The sequence below is a fragment of the Stegodyphus dumicola genome, chromosome X1 (genome assembly GCF_044657685.1).
Source record: "Stegodyphus dumicola isolate Sdum_Otavi_A_Nest chromosome X1, ASM4465768v1".
NCBI classification, from domain to species: Eukaryota; Metazoa; Arthropoda; class Arachnida; order Araneae; family Eresidae; genus Stegodyphus; species Stegodyphus dumicola.
The window spans coordinates 135,191,821-135,213,646 of NC_140780.1; the positions used below are offsets into that span (position 1 = coordinate 135,191,821).

General features: G+C 33.5%; 1 protein-coding gene across 2 annotated transcripts in view; it reads right to left on the reverse strand.

The window, feature by feature from the left end:
* The window catches only part of HERC2 (E3 ubiquitin-protein ligase HERC2), a 599,575-nt gene that overhangs the window by 134,676 nt on the left and 443,073 nt on the right, over nt 1–21,826 (reverse strand). For both annotated transcript variants that reach the window (XM_085808058.1, XM_085808057.1), the window contains exons 61-62: nt 15,202–15,381; nt 2,951–3,104 (exon numbers count right to left, since the gene is read on the reverse strand). In XM_085808058.1, the coding sequence (XP_085664184.1) occupies nt 2,951–3,104; nt 15,202–15,381 (334 nt within the window). The remainder of the gene's footprint in view (nt 1–2,950; nt 3,105–15,201; nt 15,382–21,826) is intronic.

A 21,826-nucleotide genomic window follows, 5' to 3' on the forward strand; every position in this document is an offset into this window, starting at 1 on the left:
TCACCCAAAAAAGGTACGGCTCTGTGTTGTACAGATTCATTTAGATTACATTAACAACTTTTTGAAAGTATGCATTTTAAAAAATGATATCTTCATATTATTTAAATTAAATAAAAAACTGAATCGTGTTTATATTGAAGGAGAAGGATAGCAAGAACGCCTATATTTCATGTTACCTCATATTTACATCAAAACACATTTTCCAAATCCTCATCTTTGCTCTGAAAAATCATATTAAAATAATTCTAAATACCCTGATTTCATTGTCTGTTTGTAGAAATTTCTGAATAGCAAAAAATCTTCATTGGTTTTTCTCGCGCGCTTCTATAAAGTTCATGCACTCAAGTTTGTTCACAGAACAAAATAGGAAACAACGGAATTCAAAGGATATCATTCACGTATTGAGATTGAAGCCTTGTCTTGATCCAAAAGTACAACTAGATGATGATATTTCCAGGAAACCTGTTACCAGAAGCCAGACCAGATCGCAGCGGGACACTGCTTCTTCCTAAGAAGGGGGAAATGTAGCAAAAATTGCTCCTTTCGATTAAGCTCCTCATAATTTAGTGGAGAAGACACAGCACTCAAAACCCAAAGGTCCTGGGCTCAAAACCTATCAAAGGCAAGATGCCTGATAATTGGTTTTTCTGTAAATTTCCTTCTTATTAATCTGTTTTCTTTATGTTCCAGAACATTTTGAGTCTGGAATGTTCCAGTATGCTCATCAGCCGTATATAAGTAGTTCTTCATTCAGTTCGAAATAATAAGTCTTTAGACTTGAGTACTTGCCTGTTCATTTGTACGATCCCTTCATCTACACGGCAATATTACTAATAATTGTCTCATCGATTCTAAAACATCTTTGTCATTGTGTGGCAAATTGTTTACGAGTTCTTTTGATTTAGGCATACCTACTTTTTGGTGACTCTAAATCTGATAAGTTACTAGCTGAGTATCCCAAGCTGACTAATCCTTCGTATAAAATCAACAATAATCAGACTTCAGCAATATTCCATAACATTGAGACTAGAGCTCTCCTGTGCATATTAAGCCTCATCGTTTGTTGTGGAATTTATTCCAGGCAGCATGACAAGAGTATTTCATGTCACAAGGAATCATTCAGCCATTCAAACGTCTTTGGGCTAGACCTCTGTACATGGTCTGTAAGGCTAATGGTGACTGGAATCCTTATGGTGACTATTACTGCATGAATGCTGCGACTATTCCTGACAGGTATACCATGCCACATATTCAAGACAGCACTGAGATTTTTTTTTGAAAAAATATTTTTTCAACTCTTGATTTGGCTAGGCTGTATAAAGCAAATCCTTATAAACCCAAAGGACGTGCCCAAAATAGCTGTTACCACCCCATTTAGATTATTTGAGTTCCTTAAAACCCCATTAGGTTTATGAAACACAAGTCAAACATTCCAAAGGTTTATTCATCAAGAATTCCTGGCTTAGACATTTATGTTCCCTACTTCGATGATGTATTTATGGCTTCAGTGGATGAAGATAAGCACGAGAGCTAATTTTGCTTGGTTTTTGATAAATTGCAAAAATATGGGTTAGTGAATCTTTCTAAATGCTTTCTTGGATGGGTCATCAGTATCATTCCTTGGCTGTTTGATTACCCATTCTGGACAGTTGAAGAGAGACACCTATAGTTTAAATTTTATTTGGTGATTTCAAATCTCTTCAACAGGAGCATTGCTGTTTTAGAGTTTTTTTAGTTAGAGAAATTACCATATTTATTAATTAGCTTAGATAATAATTACAGTTGCAATTTTGAAGTACTAGAACAAAATTTTCAATATACCAAAAAAAATATTCCGAATTAGAATCCAAATGAAGAAAATTTAGTACAGTTCAGTGCGTTTAGTACATTAAAGTGGGATCTGACATAGGATGTACAGTTTAAAATTGTAGATCCTCCTGTTAAAAAAAGGAAAATATTAGCCATACTGCCACAAATATATACTATCATTTGAGAACACATGCCCATTTATTGTTGTCAAAATCCCTACTACAAGAATGTTGGAAACAGAAAATATCATGGAATGAAAAATACAGCCTCCCCAGCATCAAACATTATAAACACATGAAGGATCACAGTAAGAAATTTATCTTCATTTTTATTGCTTTTAATTCTATTTTGTTTTAATTTTGATTCTATATAAAACAGGCAAATATTGCCTTAGCAAATAATCCTGCAACCTTGTATGTATCAGTTGTAGAGGTCACTCTTTGAACTACTATGGAAACTATAGAAATGTATTGAATTTCAGAAAAGGGTAGTAACGTTTGGTTAACTGGGCATAGGCCTCCAGCCAACTGTTTGATATTTTTGGAAGTGTTTCTCCATTATAGAAATTACCAAATGATCTGTGCCAAAAAAAAAAAAAAAACTTTGAATACTGTCTTGCTTAAATAGATTCCATAGTATACCAACACTAAGTATCTGCTATTTATCAACTCATCTTCCATACATGAATATCATTAAAAACTATACTAATAAAGTTAAAAACACTTCCTACCAGCATTTATATGAACCTCTTCAAAGACTGCCTCATTAGCATACATTTGAACAGATAATCATGATAGGCTGTAACAAACGATATTTGCACAATGTCATTTGCTTTTGAAAATTGCTAATTTGCACTGCATGCTTAACTTTTGGAAGTCAGAGTATTAGTGAACTAATAATGCATTTCACACTGAAAGAACTAAATGGACCTACGGATATTTCTATTTTTTACCTAAGATATCTAAACGCTCTATTAGTATTTAGATTGTAATCTAATATTATATACAGACATACATATTAGCTGATTATTAAGGTGTAATGCTAAGAAAACAAATATGTATCAACACATATTGCTGACTTATGCAGATTTATGTAGTGCATGAAACAATGGTTACAAATTTCCATATATTAAGCAACTTACCAGGAATTCTGACCACATTGCTTAATGTCACATTATCAGGATATGGATGAGGTGTTTCTTGTACTACAGGCAAAGGCACATTTCGTCTGTTCAATACATCTTCTGCAACATCTTCTAATTCAGTGACACACAATTCTAATATCATCTCTCCAACCTGTGGACAATATCCAAAATCAAATGATTTGATTCACTGCAAATAAACTATTGCACCCCAACATTTCTGCAAAACCCTCTCCATCAGATCTTAAATTAGACCTTCAGGTAATTCTCCAAATTATTTTATTAAAGCAAAAGAGTTATCTGCATGAGTCAAATTCTTATTTCAACCAAGAGATACCAGCGAATGATTTGGTTTGATCAATTATGGCCTCCCCAGCATCAAACATTATAAGCACGTAAGGGCTATCTGTCTAAGGGGAAGATGCCTTTGTGGAGAACTTTCTAAGGCCAACCTGTTCATATATAAGTTACACATTCAGCAGATGAAATCTCAGGGTTTTATCCCTTATATTCTTATTGCCCACCTCTCAAGATGAGTTTTTTCTTCAAGTAAAGAGGCATCAAATGCTTCCATCCATCCTTTAGAAACATTGTCTTACTATATCAGTCAATGCCTTGTCTGGGACTTAATCTAAGCCCAACCTAAACCTAATAGTGCATGCAGTTTGTAATTACCATGCCATCTTGCACAACTCCTTCACATCACAGCATCTCTTACAATGACCCTTAATATTTACCACACTTCTGATTAGATATTTTTAGCACTATTCAATTGAATAACGTATGAAAATTAAGAGTTATTTCTAGTTAATAAAGTTAAATAATAGAGACAAAAATTAAACACACCAAGGCAATAAACATAAATCGAAAACTCTACATTCCTAAATACAGTCAAAAGTCGTTAATTCGGACACCCATAATCCGGAATGATCTATAATCCGGACCTCAAAGCTACAAACTTTCTGCGCATGTGTTGCGTTGATGCATGCACGTAAGATCTTTACAGCTGCGAATATGTTTGTGCGCGTGCGCAAAATACGTTTACGAGTGCGCGTTTAATGTATAACGGATGGTATAAGCTAAACTAAAATTATCTAATTATCTATTTCAGTTAATGTTGCAGATTGCGTTGTTCCTAAATCTTCGAATTGGATCCGGCTTATTATTTTTTGCAGATTGTTAGAGCAATTTTATAAAAGTAAGCTTGAACTTTCGATTATGTCAAATAGAATTTCTGATATATATTTATTAATATGTAAAGGATCTACAAAGCGAAAGTATATTTCGAAGTTCATTAAAAAAAAAGTGGAATTGCTGCAAAAAATGGATAAAGGCATATCCTTTGTTTATCTAAACTTTAACGTTTGTTTATCTAAACTTTGTTTATCTTTAACGCCGCGGCACGCAATGAATTGGAAGTTGATCTGTCAGCACTATCCTTATCTTCAGGGCAGATATTTTTATTTTATTTGGCTTATAATTCCTTACTAAATGTAGTACTTCATCTTGTACTCCGTCTTTGATATGATTTAAAACAAATTCCTCGTCATGATAATTCGCTTCCGATAGCGAAAAAAGTGACAGAGGTTATTGAAAACGAAAAAATTTCAATTGACAAATTCGTTGGTAGACACAGCAATTATAGGACTTGAACAGCGGAACTTTGTAACTGAACAAGAAATTATGTCTGTTTATAGAATTAAAGAGAATGTATTATCACATAAAAAACGAAGAAACTTAAATAACTTACATTGAAAGAAATGTTTAATAAAGTAAACAAATAAATATTAAGCTTTTTTTTTTGTAAATTTTGATACCCTTTAGATCATAATTGTTCTTTATTTCATAAATTATGGTTTCATATTTTTAATTTTATAATTTCTGCTTGCCATCTTACCAGATTTAAACTGATGATCTATAATCCGGAATCGCTGAAGTCCCGACGAGTCCGGATTAACGACTTTTGACTGTCTATATTAGTGGCATTGCCAAATAGCATTAAAATAGATAAAAGAATAAGAATTAAAACTAGAAACCCACTTCTCTTTCCCAATAAGTCACCCTGAGAAGGCCATTGCCTAACAACATTCATGCTTAACTCATTTTCCAACTTAATGCACAATTTACAAATATCTGATTTAATATAACATATATGAATGAAACTTTAATCATTTCATTAGTGCATAGTTGCACTATATATATTCCCTTTTTTCATAAGTGATCAATAAATATCATTCACATTGTGAGCAAGCCTATGAACTATCTGCTCAAAAATGGAAGAGCTAAAAGAGCCATTATTATTATTTTTTTTTTCTATTTTTTCATTTCATGCCTTTGAGCTATCAGTTTCAACATAACATGAATATTATAAAACTAAGCAGCTATTATGATAAAGGATATGACTTTAAAATTCATCTATACTGCCAATGTGCATGGCCAGAAAGTCTCTTTACATGTTTAAATATTTCATCATAACTTTGATAACACTTACAGTTACTTATACAAAATGTCTGTATGTGCACCACAATTATCCATGCATAGGTTGATAAGCATGAATATCTTCTTACTCATCCGATTTATCAGTTGAAGTGTCACATGCTGGAAAGCTTCAAGCATACTAGCCCACACAGCATCACTGCCCATGTACTGCTTCTCCCTGACGTGTATGATTTGATGATCCCGTACAGGGCAATGTTTGGTGTCGTAAGGTCCAGACTTTGAGGTGACCAACGGCTGGTGAGTTTGCAAATCCATATCTTATCCACTGGCCAGTGAACAGTTACTTCAGGTGTTCCCAATCACAAAATGCAAAGTGGGCAAGAGCTACATAATAATGGTAAACAACCATGTCATTGAGGTCCAAATGCTGCAATTGTGGAAGAAGCTAGTGATTCAACATTTCCAGATAAGTAACCTGGGTCATGGATTACTCAAAGAAGTATGGACTAAAGATGTCTTCTTCAGTTATCCCTGCCCAAAGTATGACATGTGATGGATTGTTCTAAATTTTTTGGTAAAAATGTGGGTTTTCTTTTGCCCATATGTGAATGTTCCAATCCAGTGAATCTCAGTATAAAACTAATTCCAAACTAAATAGCATATCTATCAGAGAAAAGAATGCATTTTTGAGCAGGAATGGTGGAGAAGGCCACCAAGATCCTGCATGCTTCCTGTTGGCTGTTTAAGTCATCATCCATTAGTTTACAATGTATTTCTCTCGCCTTCTTAGCGTGCCTTCGTGGTGCAGTGGTCAGCATGCTCAGAGCATATTCAAGAGGTTCGTGGTTTGAGTCCCGATGAGGGCAGTGCTCATTTTTCATGTCTCCTGCTCCGAAATAAACTAACGTCTCTACAGTGGCACCTGAACTAAAATGATGATTCTTCATCACCAGGATTTGGCAATTGGGTCCCCTAAAACCCCAGTCACCCTTTCAAAGGGGGAGTAAATAAAGTATTTCTCCTGCCTTCTTAGCGCGCCTTCGTGATGTAGTGGTCAGCACGCATATTCGAGAAGTCTGTGGTTCGAGTCCCAGCAAAGGCATTGCTCATTTTCATCTCTCCTGCTTCGAAATAGCCTAATGTCTCTAAAAGTTTATTGATGGCCACTAGCCAGTTTCAACTGGCTAACTGAAACATTTCATTGGCCATGAAATTGAACTGGCCAAATTGCATCATCCCCTTTTACCTTGAGATGTTCTTAATGTTGCACTGCAGAGAATTCCATTACATCCTGGATACATTTGTAAAACACCACCAAGCAAACAGTAATATATTTTCTAAAATCATCACTATTAAAACTATACCACAGATTTGACTACCAGCAATCTTTTTTTGGGCATAATATAGACAAATACTGCTAAATATTCATTCTAGAACCTTTGTCTCAAATCCTCTTAAATTTTTTATAGATACCTGAATTGTATTAAAAATATGTGTATATGTGCCAGTCCCAACATTTACTTTATGAAATTTTGCAACAGTAGTGTTGTTGTCATTCAGTACCTATATGGTGTGCATTGCTGTGGTTGCTTGTTCCCATGTAACCTAATATTCCCAATATATTTTTTATTGTTCAACCTGGCCTATGTCGTTTCTTTAACCCATGAATAACTCAAACTTTATCATGTTATCAGCACGAAAAGCTCAAAAGGAAAAGCCATTATGATCAAGGATTGAAGATCGCACCGAAGCCTAACCACGTCGTGAATCTGAAGTGAGCGGATAACCATCCTTTGACGAAGTAAACAAAAATATTTTTTGTGAATGCTCGATACATTTACTTGAAGAATGACATCTGAAGATTATAAAATGCCGAAACTAAACGGCGATAAGTATCACATATGGTGTATCCGTTCGCGTGCCGTGCTGGTGCAGAAGAGATGTTGGGAAGCAGTGGAACCCGGATATGGAATAGAAATGAATGAAGCGGAGAGGAAAAATAATGATGAAGCTCTTACCCTATCATTCCTCATAGTTGAAGATACATTTCTAGATGATATCAGAGATTGTATTAGAGCCAGAGACACCTGGAACTGTTTAAAAGAAATGCATACAAAATTCGGTCTGCTTCATGTACTGCAACTTATGAGAGAATTTAACATAAATATGAAGCCAAATGAGTCCGTCCAATCCTATCTAGCAAGATTAATGGACTTACACAGAAAATTAGCTAATGGTGAATATGCATTCACAGATAGAGAAGTGGCCCTAGTGATGCTAATGGGACTGCCTAGAAGTTATGAATCGCCCATCCTAAGTTTGGAAAAAGATGAAGCAAATCTGACAACTACGATCGTGAAACAAAGGCTACTTGTAGAAGAGAAAAGTATAATTAGAAATGAGAGTTCAGCCAAAGTGTATCATGAAGAACAAGCTCTTCACACTAAAGGTTTTGCCACCAACCAGAAGAAGCCTGCATTTGGAAAACCCATCAAGAAGTATGCAGCTAAAAAGCCAAATGAAGAAGAAACTAACAGAGGAAGAAGTAGTAAATGCTTCAGCTGTGGCCAGTGGGGGCACATATCTAAAAATTGTGAAGAGGGCAAATATCAGAACCAAAAGCATGCCAAAACTGCAGTTGACCTCAAGACAAACATTGCACTTCTGGCAAACGAAGAAAAATCAAGAAAAAGTAATCTGTGGATTTTAGACAGTGGAGCTACAGAACACATGACCTCTGATAAAAGAAAATTCTCAGACCTTAAGAAGTACACATCTGATGTTGAAGTTGCTAATTCAGAAAGAATAAAGGTGACTGGAATTGGAAATATTTCTTTTTCTGTTAGAGAAGATGGAGAAAAAAATGTCACTATTGAAAGTGTCCTATATGTTCCAGAACTAGGAGGAAATCTACTATCCATTGGTAGAATTGAAGAAAGAGGCTTAAAAGTAGAATTTGCTGAAGGAAAAGCCAAAGTGATTGGTAAGAATGGAGATACTCTTATCTGGTGAGAAAAAAGGAAGACTATACATAATCGAAAAAAAGATGGCAATTGCCTACGCTACGAAAACTGAAAGTGCCGACTTGCTGTATCGTAGACTTGGTCATCCACATTTTTGTACAACAAAAAATATTGTCCCCCATCGGCAGAAACCTGAAATCAACAGTATTAGTAAATGAACTTTGCGAAGTCTGTATTCAGGAAAAAATGAAAAGGAAGAAATTTCCAATAGCCGCTAGTACAAAAGTTAAAGACATCCTAGAAGTTATACATTCAGATGTTGTTGGTAAAATTTCTAACCCCTTCCTTTGGAGGCTCAAATTACTTTGTGACTTTCACGGATGAATTTTCTCACTATAACACAGTATTCCCCATGAAAGCCAAAAGTGAAGTACTAGAAAAATTTGAGGAGTACCGTTGCATGGTAGAAAATCTCGAAAACAGAAAAATCAAATTCTTGAGAAGTGGAAATGGTGGGGAATACATAAGTGGAAAATTCGACAAGTACCTCGCTGCACATGGGATAAAAAGACAACTAACTGTAATGACAAGATGTTTAGTTATCAGGTCCGGAGCAGATCACAGGTTTTGGGCTGAAGCAATGGCCACTGCAGCCTATCTCCACAACAAGTGCCCATCTATGGCAATTGATGGCGATATTCCAGAAGAAAGATGGTCAGGGTCTGGAAGCAAAACAGACCACCTCAGAGTTTTCGGATGCAGAGCCTGGAGTCATGTTCGCTCCCACTCAAGAGGAAGCAAACTCAATCCCAAAGCTACAGAATGTGTTTTGTAGGATATTCTAAAGGCGTTAAAGGCTACAAATTGACATGAAGAAGAAACATTTTTTTTTGTCAGCAGAGATGTCATTTTTGAAGAAAATGTTTTCCCATTAAAACTAAGAAAGTGTGACAATCCTGCAGAAGAACCTACTCTTAAAATTGAAGACTTTGAATCAGAATATCCCTTGGACAGAAGCTTGTGACAGCCTGAAACAGAAGCTGGTGACTCATCTCTAGATCACATAATTCCTGAAATAAATGGCTTGGATGAAACCAAACATCTAAATAGAGATCCTATTGACCAAAATTTCAAAAGATGCCCAGACGTACAGCTTGGAAATACTCCAGATTATGAAGATGAAGGCTAATCAGTTACAGAGATACAAGACGTTGCTAACAACCTAGACCCTGAAGTCGAGGCAGCAGCCAGGAAACCCTACCCATGGGAGTGAGAGAGGTGAAAAAAGAAAAACCAAAATTCCTAAACATTTCGAAAATTTTTATCTGTATGATGCCCAAGATATACAACAATCTGAAGAAAAGGATCCAGTAACTCTAAAAGATGGTTGTTTCGTAAGAAAAAAGACGAGATTGGGAACCGAGCAAAGTTCAAAGCCAGATTGGTAGCAAAAGGCTATCTGCAAATACCTGGAGTGGACTTTCAAGACACCTTTTCACCAGTCATCAAACTTAAATCTATAAGGTTACTGCTTGCCGTAGCTATAGAGAAAAACCTAGAGGTTCACCAAATGGATGTGACTGCTGCATACCTTAATGGAATCCTAAAAGAGGACATATATATGGCACAGCCAGAAGGCTGCATTGAGAGAGGGAAAGAACACCTACTCTGCCACCTGAAGTAAAGCATTTATGGTCTTCGACAATCAGGATGTGCATGGAATACTTGCTTGAATGACTTCCTGATCCAGTATGGATTGAAAAGATCAAGTGCAGAACGTTGTATTTATTTTTGTCATGAGAAGAACATCATAATTGGAGTTTATGTTGACGACCTCCTGATAGTTGGAAACATGCCAGAGATAAATGAATTCAAGGGAAGCATTAAGAAAAGGTTCAGTGTCAAGGACCTAGGTCCTGAAAGCCAGATCTTATCCATGCAAATATGCAAAGAAGAAAATGGATCATACACACTAGATCAAATCATTTATGTATCGAAAATCCTAGAAACGTTTAAAATGACTGAAGCAAAATGTGCATCCACGCCATTAGACCCCAGCATAAAATATAAGAAGGTAGATGAACAACAGTGGGAGGAAATCAAAGAAAACAGCAAGGAAATCCCTTACAGACAAGCTATAGGAAGTCTCCTTTATCTGACCTGTGGTACTCGTCCAGACATGGCTTATTCTTCCACCTACATGAGCCAATTTAATGCGAAACACACTGAAGAACACTGGAGAGTGTGAAGCACATTCTAAGATACCTAAAGGGAACACAACACAGAAAGTTGAGATTCCAGAAGACCAGTGAGCCACTTCAAGTCTACTCAGATGCTGACTGGGGAGGTGACAGAACTGACTGTAAATCTTACAGTGGTTATATAATGCTACTCGCAGGTGCTCCAATCTCATGGTCGAGCAAGAAGCAATCCACAACAGCTTTATCTTTGACAGAAGCAGAGTATGTGGCAATGTGTCACGCTGCAAAGGAAATCCTATGGATTAAAAATTGAATTAGCTGCTTCACCTCAAAAAGTGCTAGTCGACAATCAGGGAGCAATCTTCTTAGCCAAGAACCATGTTACTTCTGAAAGAAGTAAGCACATCAATATTAAATTTCATTTTCTGAGAGACCTAGTGAAAGGAAATGTGATTATATTTGATCATGTGCCATCCAGCGACAATTTCGCTGATCTCTTAACTAAGCAGACCCCGAAAAAACTTTTACGTGACATGAACTAAAGCCAGGACTTGCATGTAAAAATGATCTCCTTTGAAGTTTATGACTGAACATAAACCATTATGATAGTGACTGTGTAGAGACTTGACTTAAAATTTCAGAAAGAAGCCTAGATACAAACTTTTCTTAATTGTTTTCATGTAAACATAGTGTTTCCTAGTATAACTTAATATGTGTTCATTTAATGATGTATTTCATAAGTAGAGGTCGACAGTGTTTATGCATGTAATAGGAGCTACATTGTTTTTCTGTAAATGTGTACAACCACAGCGTGATTAATTTTTGTGGAAGTATGTAAATATCTTGCAAATAGTGTGACTGGCAAGGGGGCATGTTAAAAATATGTGTATATGTGCCAGTCCCAACATTTACTTTATGAAATTTTGCAACAGTAGTGTTGTTGTCATTCAGTCCCTATATGGTGTGCATTGCTGTGGTTGCTTGTTCCCATGTAACCTAACATTCCCAATATATTTTTTATTGTTCAACCTGGATTATGTCGTTTCTTTAACCCATGAATAACTCAAACTTTATCAAATTGTTGGATCAAAGTATACTAAACACTAGAACCTGAATCTGGAGGTTTGTCATTAGAAACACCTAATAGAAATTCTGCTAGTGATAACGAAATTACATTGTATTATTAGATTCATATCCCAAAGGTCTAGAATTAATGACTTCATAGTCACGAACCACATGGTTCTTTATACTTGAGACCAAACCTTACCAAAGACTGTCTCAATAAATTTGCTCTAGAAGAGATTTTATGAACTGATTCTTTAAATTGAGTGAGTGGAAGGGGGAAAGCAGTACTTCTTCAGAGTTTACCTGTTGAGAGCTCATGCTGGCAGCTTGGCAGAAAAGTTCGATTCCTAGTTTAGAGGTGCTCATTTTCTTCTCCTCCCATGATAAAAGTGAATTAATTTTTATCACTTCTCCCCTTTTTGAGATTTTTTTATTCCAGAGTTTTACTGAGAGTTCTCTGCAGAAAAGAGGTTTTATGAAATCTAAAACGTACAAATGAAATAAATCAGAGTTAGCGGTTCAATGGAGCTGATTCTCCTTATCCAACTGCTTGTTTAAATTTTTTTGGTCTTTGCTAATTGTATCTCTCCATTCTCTTCCAGTTCCCAGTTTTATTCATCAAGGTTACTGCTAATGAGCAGCGAGTCATAAAAAAGAATCAATTCACTTCATTGAGCAAACAGAACAAGGCCAAAATACTATCCCTGTTTTTCCTCTAGAACTCAAATACAATGGACCTATCTAATCTACTTCAGAATCTTCAAATGCTTGTATATGACCAATGTGATCTTGAGATAAATTTGCAAATGGTACTTTTGAAAATGCAGCTTTACACCTTTTAACATACAACACAGTCGTAAATCACGTTTCACCATTTTTTTCACTTTCATAACTTTCAATCTTGCAAGCAGAAATTGTAATCTGCAGTAAATATTGATAAGGCACTTGACACTATAATATATTCAGACAGTAGTAATACCGGAATTTTGAATTCTTCACTTTCAATGCTTCGCAGGAAATTTGTTAAGACTCTCAACAAACCATTGTCATCCCTGAATACCTGTATATTTGAAAAGGTTTTAATTTCTTCCTAGAAATTCTGACTACTCTATTTTAAGAAAGGTTTATTTCAGCTTCCTGCACTTTATGCGAGTTGAACTATTCTTTTCCCCAGTTGACAATTATGGTAATACCTAGAGATCTACACAATTATACTAATTGCCTTGTTGTATCTTAATGAATATAAAAGTCTGGAAGAACACTCATTATCATAATAAATGATAATTGTGCATTCAATTAGTTTTCTTTTGCTCAAAGTTGATTTCATTTTCAGAAACTTTGCAGTTGTCTTTAACCTACCAAGAGTTATGGACACAAAATTCTATATCAAAGGATGGCTTTTCCATTTGTTACACAAGAAAAATGGCACCAGATTTTTATCAGTTCGATTTCAGGTTGGATGCATATTGGAAGAAGAGTAGTTAAAAATACAAAGTGAGATGGTCAGTTTAGAATTCTAATAAAAAAATGCCTATTCAAGACATTTTGGGGAACTTTAAAGGCAAAACATGTAATGTTCCATGGGTTAACTCACTCTCTGGGATCTTTTCTTGAGCCACTGCATGGCCTCCTACCATTTACTGCAGACAATAGGTTTTTAAGGTTGCATCTACGAGATGGGAGATTAGCTAGATTAAAAATCTCCACTAAATGACACCAGTCCATAATCATTATCTATTTTCTTCCATCTTTTGGCAATCAGAGCAATGAAATCCTGAACAACAAAAAAGATTTGATTTCTGAATTTTTCAGATGGCTGTGTGGGCTCCAGACTAGTATCCTGTATGGTAAATCAATGAAATTAATTTAAATTGTGATTTCAATCTCTTCTGCAATACAGCTTTTATATATATATATATATATATATACTTATAGCAGGCAGCAAGAAATTTGTCCTCGCATCAATACTAGTGGTAAGTGATTGCAAAAATCCAAGATATTCTGTAGAATATGAACTTATTTTTTGACAAGGTCAGCAGGATTCAGAATTTGACATTGTTTTTTCAACAGCATATATGCTCACAATTCAAAGCTTATAAAAATTCAATGCCTAATATAAGTAGCTAGTCTGCAAATTCCTGAAAGTACTTTAGCTCTAAAGAAGGAAGAAACAGAAGATATTTTAATCTTAAAATAAATGAACCCATATCTGCGAAGCTGTCTCACTATCCATGATGAAGACGCCTATGAAAATATGAGGCAATCAGTAGGACTCAGAAAATCACTTTGAGCACTTAGTATAGGCTTCTTAACAAAAAGACATTTTGATTTTGCATTCTCATCTATTTGTAATAGCATGTGGTTGTTTTTGTTAATGCGTGCATAATGCTTCATTAGTTTCATATTACAACATCTAGTTTTATGAATTTTATTTGAAATGAGTTACACTTCCAAAGAAATGGTAGGGTGGGGGAAAAACCCTCTTCCTGTCTCTAAAATGCATATGAATTTCATATTGTGCAAAATGAATGGCTTCAATTAGCTCTTTCATAATTACAGTAATATCAAAGGGAGAGTTGGTTATATATCAGACATTTTACTGCAAATTAGCATGAAAAATATTTATAATTAACTAGTTCAATTTGTTAAATATACTGTACTTTTTAGCTGTGGTTAATGTTTTCAACAGATGCAGGATCTTGGAACCAGATTAGCTTCAATAAAGCACAACCTAAAAATCTACTGGGCATAACTTAAATATTCTTCAGAGTTATTAGCTGATGTCCAACAAAGGCTTATGGATGCTATTTCTTAGAATAATGTGATGATAATCAATTACACTTTGCAGTTTCCAAGAGCAATTATTTGCTCTTTTCTGGTCACACAAATAAAACATTGATTTATCTACATAATACTGTGAAAAGGAAGAGTTAAGAAAGAAAGAAGAAAATGTTTTACTTGAAACAGTAAAAATCACATAGCTAAAAGAGAAGAGCTAAGATCCATGAGATTACACAGAGAATATAATATTTCCATTAAAAATAAAGGGATAATACATATAAGGTACATTTTATTCCAATTATATCCAAGGACAAGAAAAAAAATAGTTCTCTACACTTTTAAGATGTTGAACCCTTTGGGTACAAATGATGAATGAGACTTGTCATCTGCTTACGTGGCCCAAGGATGAGTCTGACTTGTCATCTGAATTTAAGAAGCAGGCACAGATGTTTGCAGTGATTGATTATATCACCAATGTAAGTATATTCCAAATAAAATGTATTACTTTTACATAATAATCCATATAGCGACAAATGAAATCTGTCTTATCGGCATAAAAATTTTCAAATACTTCAGCACTCAAAGGGTTAATCATATTTCTCCTATTTTATATATAAAAATTTTTATTTTAGCAATAAATTGACTTCAGCATTTATTTACATCTACTCGCAGTCTACATTCAAATAACTTTGTTTTAGGGTAACACATACCATAAAAAAAATTTAGAAAGGAATAGCATTCTCCATCATTTAATATATTTAAAAATAAATTACTTTTACAAAATTTAATAAAAAGAATATACCTGAAAATTCGTTTTGCTCATATTCAGTAACACAGATGATATAACATCTCTTGCTTTATCAGTCATTCTTCCAGCAACAGCCAATTTTAAGAGATCAACTAAGACTCTTGCATCATCAGAAGATGATAAATTTGTAAAGCCATCAATATCAGAATTCGGTTCTGCATTTTCTGAACAAACCTAATTCATGAAATTAAGAAGAAAGGTTAAAATATTAACATATTTAAATCTGTGAATAATAAATATTTGGAAATATAAAGTGTTACTGGATAAAATACATAAAATTAAAAATCCTGTTTTAACCAGCCTGTATTTAGGTTTATACAGAGGGCGTTTACACATATTCAGAACAATTTTGGGGCTGTTTAATCAATGTTTAACATATAAAGAGTATTTTTTAAATGTTCAATCTGATAGCCTTTTTTCTGGACAAGTGAGCACCATGATTTCCATGAGAGAAAGGTTTTTCATAAAATTTCCAGCGATATTGATTTCCATTCCACTTCCACTACTTTTTAAAGTCCACCAACTGTGGTGGGTTAACCCCTTGAAAACCAGTGTGCGGAGAATGAAAAAACGCAGCCATTGGGCTGAACCCCCTGAAATAGAAAGTTGCCCACCGCCCCATGTATTTTCAGCAGCTAAGCCTACTTTTACACACACACACACACACACACACACACACACACACACACACAAAAAAAAAAAAAAAAAAAGCATATAAAATCAGCATTTTAATTTAATGACTTTAATTTTTGAAGTTACGTACTTAATTTACTAATTATTAATATGTATTAATATAAAGAATATCACACTAATAAATGAAACATGTGAAATACTAAACTTATAACTATAAGCATGAAAACAAATGCTATACACATGAAAACAAAATTACAAATACAAAATGTAAAAGAAAATTAAGCAATAATTATCTGTAAGTAATTAAATTCCAATTTAAAAATTCTGCTGTGTGTGGAATAATTCAAAATAAGAACTGAAACACAGGACAATGACGGCTTTTTCGTTGAGCATATGCCAAGCAAGTAATATGCATTATGCATCATGAAAGTTGAAAGCTTTACCCTTCTGTAATAATGTTGTAAAGTTACTTTTTAATTAAGCAAAAAAGTCTATGTTAAGTTTTAAAATAAATCTAAAAAAAAGCAAGTGGTCTGAGTTTCTCGATGATGGAAGTTCGACGACATTACACCTGCTATAATCAGCTAGATGAGTGTTCCCACATTCTAACATCAACAACATCAGAAAATGAAAACATGCTGGATGCATTTCCCCACATTCTTATAATAAAAAACACAAAAAATCAAAAGAAGACAACAAAACAAAAAAACAAAAAAAAAAAAAAAAAAAAAAAAAAAAAGAAATTCCTAATGAAATAAACATGCCGATGTCCCTATAACTTAAAATGCTGTGATGTCCATTTTGTTTACACCAATAAATCCATTAAAACCAGAAGCACAGAACAGAAACTGATGCTCATACATGAAGGTCAAAAGCCACATGATTAACTGATGTGAAAATAGTTACCATTTAGCAGCATCTACTATCATTTAAAAATTCAAAAAAATTGTTTCGTTTTTAAGTTAAGGATACGCGACGCTGGGCTGGTAAGAGTGTAAAAGTTGGGTTGCGCATATGCGAGGCTGGTCCTGAATGGGTTAATGCTTAGAAAGAGATATTTTCAAGACACTAAAGGCACATAATAGCCCTTATATGAAATGTCAGACCTTGCAGGAATATGCTGAAAAGGGATATATGTATCGATTTTAATCTTTCCAAGAAATGCAGTGGTACTTTTTGATTATGACTTATTGCTTTGTCTTGATAAAACTTCACTCTTTCATTGAAATGAAGTCACTGAAATAAAGAAATGGAATTTTTTCTGTAAATATCAGGTATAGAACTTTCTCTTGATAATATGTTGAGTTGATTTTAACACTTTTTCCCATTCTTCTTGTTTTTAATTTCTTAATGTAAGAAAATCCTGTGACAATTATTAAACTCCTTAAGAAACTTTCTTTGCATGGATGGAACCAGGTCTGTACACTTTTCTTTTTGTTTTCAATAATAAATAAACCTTTTATTGTAGCAGTCATTTAGATAAACATATGATTCATCAAACAAGGGTCACAACATATTTCTGCTAAATAGTTTATCTTCTGCTAATAGTTTTCATACAAAGTTCTCAGAACTGTTCCGCACTCAGCCAAATGTCTCAGCAAAAGTTAGTGACATTATGGTTTCTTTAGTTTTTAAAGTTCTAAATCTTTGTTTATTACTTTATTTATTGTTGCTATGAAAGTATTTAAAGACTGTAACTGATTTCTGCATCAGTGGAGCTTCTCTTGTTAACTTTAGAAATATTAGAAACAATACATATCCTCTTCGAATATTCATGGGACTTTTCTTACATGTAGAAGTAATGATTGATAGTTTCTCCCTTTCTGATTAATTTCACAACGTTTTTGAATTATGGTATTGGACGTGCAATCTACAGCTTGCTTACATGTGACATTTTGAAAGAAGAATAAATTTAAAAGTAGCAGACGATATTTCTCATTTCAAATAATAAGCTGTTGCCAGAAACTTTTATTCTGAAACCTTTGCTTTTTAAAATTCTTTATCGAAACCCTTCTAAAAATGTGTGAACGCCCTCTTTGGTATTCTGGCGTGTAATGTGCACCTATAATTTTAAACTATATTTAAAAAAAAATTTATACGTATTTGCCGTATAATAAGCATCCTTTTCTTTATGAGGATGTGTTATGTCATATTCTTATCTTTTTAAGTTATCAATTCATAGATTTTTTTCAGGCTTTCGAATAATGGTATAGTGAATTAACAAGCGATAAGGGGAACAATATGTGCGAGAGCAATGCTTGAGGAAGTAAATAATTCTGCATATAGGGCAAGTTGTATTCAATGCAGGTGAGTACAAGAAAGTTATTGTAGGGTTTCAATAATATGGGGATATAATTTGGGATCACAATGCACTTCCAACCCAAATGAGTTCAAGGAATTAGGAGTCACATGTTTACTCATCCTGCAATCATTTGAAGCCGTGGCTTCAAAGTGAACATCAAAGGCCTTAATAAATCACAGTTTGCTTTAGTTGAAATATAGTTGATCTAGTGTTCATTTTAATGGCAAATATGGCTCCTACCAAACAAAACAAATACAGTGCTGGTTTCAAATGTATAGTAATTCAGTTTGTAAAAGAAAAAGGAAATTCTGCTGCAGCAAGGATGTTTGGTATTGGTGAAATATCCATACCAATATCCATCGAAGGCCTACATCAGTGGAAAGAAACTGAAATCGCAATGATTAATATGAAAAAGAATAAATATGCTTTGTGAGAAGAAGTAACAAAATGAAATATTCTAGAAGAAGTATTGTTGACTGAGTCCTAGAAAATCCCTAGAATGGTTTAATTATAACAAGAAATAGCATACAATTTGCCTTGAAGTGGCCAAAAAAGAATGCAAATGGAAGTGAAAGCTTTAAAGCAACTTTGAGTTTGTGTAGTCGATTTATGGCATGGAATAATTTAGTTCTATCAGAAAAAACAAAAATTTAGCAAAGGCTTCCAAAAGATTTGGACAACAAATTGGCAAGTTTCCAGAAGTACATTATTCAGCAATGAAGGTAAAAAAATATTTACTATCATATATTGGAAATGCATATGAAACTCTAGCAATATCTGACAGGATAGGATATAAAACAATTGATGTGACAAGAACAAAAACGTTCTACATAAAAGCAACACGTCACAAAAAATCTCAAGTCACCGTAGTGTTTTCTAGATTAGCAGATGGTACAAAATTAAAACCCATGGTTATTTTTAAAAGAAAGATGATGACAAAATTTAATTTCCCAAATAATGTTTTCAATCATGTACATGAGAAAGGATGGATGAACGAAAACAGAGCGAAATTGTGGATAATAAAATGTTCGGCAAATACTGTCCTGTTGCCTTTAAGAATCTAGAAAGTCTTTTAGTTTGAGACAAGTTCAGGTCCCATCTAATGGATAATATGAAGAAATTATTGAAAGAATGCAATACAGATATGGCTGTTAGTCCAAGTGGTTTAATGCTATTAGCTCAGCCCTTAAGTATGTGTGTCACTAAACCGGTCAAAGAAAATTTAAAATGACAGTGGAATACATGACTACCAGAAGGTGAAAAAACCATTTGCAAAAGGAGGCCAAGTGCATTATGCCAGTCTATAAATAGTGGAAAATAAAAGCATGGAATGGAATTAAACCTGATGTACTTCAAAAGTCATTTAAAAAATGCAGTATATCTAACAATCTAGATGGAACAGAAGATGATTATTCATCAGAGTAACAGTGACAGTGAAGACGAAATAAAATTCAGTGATGTGCTTGAAGATATAATGGAAGACGATTATGATGAACTTTTCACATTATCCTATAATGAAAATTTTTATGTTCCTTTTAAATAAACAACACTTAGGTACATGTACAAATCTAATTTTTGTATGCTCAACTTTCTTTATTTTTTGAATTAAAAGTGTGCATTATACACCAGAATATATAATTATTTAGAGGTTTACAATGTGAATGTAAAACGAATAACAAAATATTTTTTGAAAAAGTGCTCAAAAGCATTTACAGGTTTCTTTAAAACAGTTAATCTACATTGCAGATGATTGAAACTATATTTTGTGGCATATCATATAAGCCATCATGCAGAAATCAGAACCTATGTGCTTTCTGCTTCATACAACTAATAAATTTACAAAGCTTTTGATGTTGGTTCTCTTGCATCATTATTATAACAAAGGGTTTAAAGCCATTGACACAGAGTGAAATAGTAATGAATATGAGGAAGGAAGAATGGCTGATATCTGGACTGTGTAACTTTGTTTAAGAAGATGTCTAAAGTGATCAAAGCTATAAAAGGGTGATTGGAAACTCTGCACTGTTGATACAAATGCTCTATCACCTACAAAGGATTTGATAAAATATACATGTCACACACTCACAGTACATTACTTAAAGGATTCAACTAAAAATATTTGCATGGTATTACAAAAAACCTACTTCTAAAAGAAATTTACAGTAAAAATAAGTTGTTTTTTTTAATCTGAAGATAATAAATGCGATTATGCAACAAGGCAGAAATAAAAGATTTTATCTTGATTAACAGAAATAACATATCACACAAATTCGAGCAAATAGATGGTACAGAAATTCTAATTAAATTGAAACCACAATATAGCTCTGCATAATCTATGTACCAGTAGCCTCATAACCCAATTACAAGGAACAATTTATGACAAAAGTTTCAATACTATGATGAGGCAGTAACAAATCTATAATCTGATATTGACAGAATTATACCTTAAGCATATCCAGCTCGTTTTAAAGTAACACTGTATTTCTTCACATATTTTTCCTTTCTGCATCCCCTCCTCTACAGAATTTTCAGCAGAATACTTCAGAAACTTCTAATTTATGGCAGTTATACATAATGTTATGGACAGATAGTAAAGTATATTGTGAAATTAAAAAAAAAAAAAAAAAAAAAAAAAAAAAAAGTACTAAATCAAAAATGTTCCTATTTCTTTGAAATGCAGAATATAGTAGTATTTATATATCTATTCAATTATAAATTTTTTAATTCGCTAAGTTCTTTCCTTCAATCCTCACCTTCAGAAATGGTTTGCAACATGTAATTTTTCCACCAATTTTCAAGAAATAAAATTAATGGAAAAATAATGCATCATTAAGAATTAATTTTTGATAAAAATGGCAATTAAGAATTAATTTGTGCTCAGTGTATTAATTACATGTATTACATGGAAAAATGAGAAATTTCACCCACACTAAGCCAACAGTCATAAAGATGTATTCATAATTATTAGAAATTCTAAAAACTACTATCCATGAATACAAACAAATATTTTTGAGCAAACATTTAAATGAGCATGATATACATCTTTCTAATCATGATAATTTGTATGTAACATAACACTTTAATCCTCAAAATACATCACAATATTGTGAATTTCGCAGTTTTCCAAATTTGCAAAGTTTCCATTTTTAGTTTATATTTTCTTAAAGATTATCTAGCTTAAAATTACACAGAATAACATATATTTGAACTGATGTCAACAAAAGCAGATACTCTACATGTACAACTTTAAGGTTCTTCATCTAAATTGATTTGAAAATACTGTTGAAAATACAGAGTTTAAAAATGTGTGAATGCCCTTTCTGTGGTAAGCATCATATATTCTGGCATATAATGTGCGCCTATAATTTCTCTGTGTAAGGAAATTAAGAGTTGTTAATAACCTCTCTTCATAGGTTCATAACCTCTCTTTAGTACTATAATTCACCATTTCTACATCTGGAAATGAAGTAAATATCTTGCATATTTCCCAGTATAAACGAACATATTAAAAACACTGATTAATACATATCACTGAATATTAATATTAATGCTATGGGAAACTGACATCAAATTTTCACACTTATTTACTTTTGCACTAACTTAGATGCAAGAGATACTAATTTGGAAAACATGCTTACCATAAAACACACATAACTAATTTCAGATAAAAACTTTCAACATCTG